The 3,375-nt window shown below is 34.5% G+C and overlaps 1 protein-coding gene across 1 annotated transcript; it reads right to left on the bottom strand.

Annotated features, from left to right (window-relative positions):
• Positions 1-1,219: 1,219 nt before the first annotated feature.
• On the bottom strand, positions 1,220-2,621 carry LOC134240486 (integrin beta-like protein A; the record flags this gene model as incomplete). The annotated part of the gene is made up of 5 exons (XM_062722571.1): positions 2,505-2,621; positions 2,011-2,255; positions 1,739-1,879; positions 1,454-1,589; positions 1,220-1,369 (listed from the first exon to the last, which is right to left on the bottom strand). Coding segments are annotated over exons 1-5 (789 nt in total), but the record flags the coding sequence as incomplete, so codon positions are not given.
• Positions 2,622-3,375: the final 754 nt, after the last annotated feature.

Here is a 3,375-nt window from a genome sequence, read left to right as displayed (position 1 = left end):
TCGCTTACCTGAGAAGCTTTGACCATTATATTCTTTACCAGATTTCCTCCTTGTAATACATAATGCATCCCCACCCTACCCCACTGATCATAATTTAGACATTTTGAAATCTACACTACCCCAGGATTCTTCCATGTGCACATAAGTTTCAGCTTTTCTGGCTCAGTGCTTCTTGAGAAGAAGATTTCCCCTGGGGGGTCATCATTTGAACAATTTAGAATTCATACTAGCCCAGGATGCTTCCATATAAGTTTTAGCTTCTCTGGCCCAATGGTTCTTGAAAAGAAGATTTTCAAAGATTTTTCCTATACATTCCTATGTAAAACTTTGATTCCCCATCGTGACCCCGCCCTTCCCCTGGGGGTCATCATTTGATCAATTTAGAATCTACACTAGCCCAGGATCCTTCCACATAAGTTTCAGCTTTTCTGGCCCAGTGGTTCTTGAGAAGAAAATTTTCAAAGATTTTTCCTATACATTCCTATGTAAAACTTTGATTCCCCATTGTGGCCCCGCCCTTCCCCTGGGGGTCATCATTTGAACAATTTAGAATTTATACTAGCCCAGGATGCTTCCATATAAGTTTTAGCTTCTCTGGCCCAATGGTTCTTGAAAAGAAGATTTTCAAAGATTTTTCCTATATATTCCTATGTAAAATTTTGATTCCCCATTGTGGCCCCGGCCTTCCACCGGGGGTCATGATTTGAACAATTTAGAATTTACACTATACCAGAATGCTTCCACATAAGTTTCATCTTTTCTGGCTCATTGGTTCTTGAGAAGAAGATTTTTTAATGACCCCACCCTATTTTTGTCTTTTCTTGATTATCTCCCCTTGTGAGGGGACTTGGTCCTTTATTTTAACAATTTAAATTCCCCTTCACCCAAGGATGCTTTGTACCAAGTTTGGTCAAAATTGGCCCAGTGGTTCTTGAGAAGAAGTCAAAAATGTGAAAAGTTTACAGACGGACAGACGGACAGACAGACAGACGGACGGACGACGGACAAAATGTGATCAGAAAAGCTCACTTGAGCCTTCGGCTCAGGTGAGCTAAAAAGGCTTTGCTGTAGAAGCACAATATATTGAATCTAAATTAATTAGATTTTGCTAACACTGCATTTTGTTTTCTAACTGACAAGTCTTTGCTCGAATAATTTCATTTTTGTCAATAACAGGGGAAAAAGTCATTTTATGAGGTAAATATTTTATACTGATTACCTGTAATGTAACGGAAGATATGGGAGTGTTCGGTCCGTAGGCAGTACTACCAATAGAAATCGTCGATTTTGGGAAATCTTCCATTGTGACAGCTACAGCAAAGATCCCATTTTGTGTGTGATTAGATGGAAATTTAATAGTGCAGGTTCTCTATTTCAAAAGTAGTATAGGTAAAATTATTGCATGCATAGGAAGGTAATTGAAACAGGCAAACAAACAAAAGTTATATCTTACACTATCGATAGTAGCAGAAGGCAGTGCATTACATATAGAGGCACATTCTGTTCCAGTTGACCAGCGACATCGAATGTCATCCCCGTCAGCATCAGCAACAGGGATTCGAATGTCACTTTGACAGTTGTATTGTACTCTGGTGAGAAAAAAATAACGCAATTCATTAAAATATAAAATTAACAATGATAAAAAAGTTTGAAAATAAAAATTGTGCAAAGAGAACTGTTATTAAAAAACATTATGTCCATATAGTTTCTAGTTTTAATATTGTTAGTGTGTACATACATATACATAGGTTTTCCTGTAGTAATTGGACTAGTATTTGGCTTGTGAGTATCACTTCTTTGTTTCAAATTAACTATTGTTCCAATAGACCAACTACCTCCAGGTCGATTACTTAATGTCACCCATGCACCGCCAGTGAACCTTGAAGGCATGAAAGCAATCGAAATCATTTTTAGCCATCATTGGTATTTATTCAATATTACAACATCTAATCTTTTTGTGAGGTATATTAATTTTAACGATGTATATGGATTGATTAAATACAGACTTACTCAACTTTGAATGGACCAGGGCCTGGAAATGTATATGTAAAAGTTCTCTCCCCTTGTTCCCAGTTTCCAGACACACTAGCACCAGTGCAGATATAATTGACATTGTCGAGGTTTACAGCTGGAGTGCATCCAGATGTACATCGCCAATACAATGAACTCATTCCAGTTACAAGTTGTCCGATACGAGAAGTATTGCATCCTGGCCCCGCTCCATACCTCCAACCAAGTCGAAAGGAAAATTGGACCTGTAACAAAAAAATACAATTCACACATTAAGTATTACATGTATTTATTGTGTGAACATTTGATTCTTTAAAAATTATGCTTTTCTTGTACAGAATTTAAGAGTAAAAGTTCACATATTGAAATGTATATATAAAAAATGTATTATAAATCCTTGATTTTTTTCGTAAAAAAGAAAAAAAAAATGCAAAAATAAGACACAAAAGTGCAAGACGTTAAGGTGAATAATATATATATATAACATGACACGCCTCATATCCATTTCCTGTTGATTTCCAACTGATTGTGCCTCCCCTAAAGTGGTCAGCCTTTGTTACATTAAGTAATTGCAAACCTAAGAAGTGGAGAAGTAAAGCCTTGAGTTGCATTTTGTTAACTTACTAAATTTCTTAAATTTTTACCCCTATTTATACTATGGTACTTTTTTAAAACACTCAATCGAAGTCCAGTAAAGACGGAAAACTGATAATATATTATTTACATTCGTTGATGTGTTTTTTTTCTTTGAAACAAGGAACAAGGAAGCCTCAAAGAAATAATGCCCACTTGTACTTGTTATCTGAATGTCAGGTTGCCATGAACTGATTCATTGTGATAAAATTGACCCAATTTGATTGAGTAGAAGTAGATGAATTTGTCAAAATTATGTATTTCACGGATTTTTTTTTATTTGAAACTAGCATTTATACCTTACTTGGTAATAGTAGATTTATTTTTTTTTCATTATTTTTAAAAGTATGTTTTTTCCACAAGATTTTATGAAACCATTGATGTTTTTTAATTGATTGCATCAAAGCATTTTTGTGAAAGGGGGATCAATTCTTTCAAAAAATGATTCATTTTTATAAATATTCAACAAGGGTCTTTCTAATGATAATGAAGAATTTGAATGTGAATTGTTGAAATGCACTACAAATTTAGAGCTCCAATTCTTTATGTAAACAAGGACCATGTCATTTGTTTGGTTATATATAGGTTTATATACTAATATATGTTCGTTCAAAGTATATATTGATTTGCTGAATTTTATTTTGTCATTAATACTGTAAACCAACTATTATTCACGTGCGAGAAATAATCGTTAATTCTGCGACCTATTCTAACTTGCGAATATTAATTGAC

The sequence above is a fragment of the Saccostrea cucullata genome, unplaced genomic scaffold (assembly GCF_032062105.1).
Source record: "Saccostrea cucullata isolate Sc308-1 unplaced genomic scaffold, CSIRO_AGI_Scuc_v1 ctg2885, whole genome shotgun sequence".
Lineage (NCBI taxonomy): Eukaryota > Metazoa > Mollusca > Bivalvia > Ostreida > Ostreidae > Saccostrea > Saccostrea cuccullata.
This window is presented reverse-complemented; position numbering and strand designations above follow the sequence as displayed.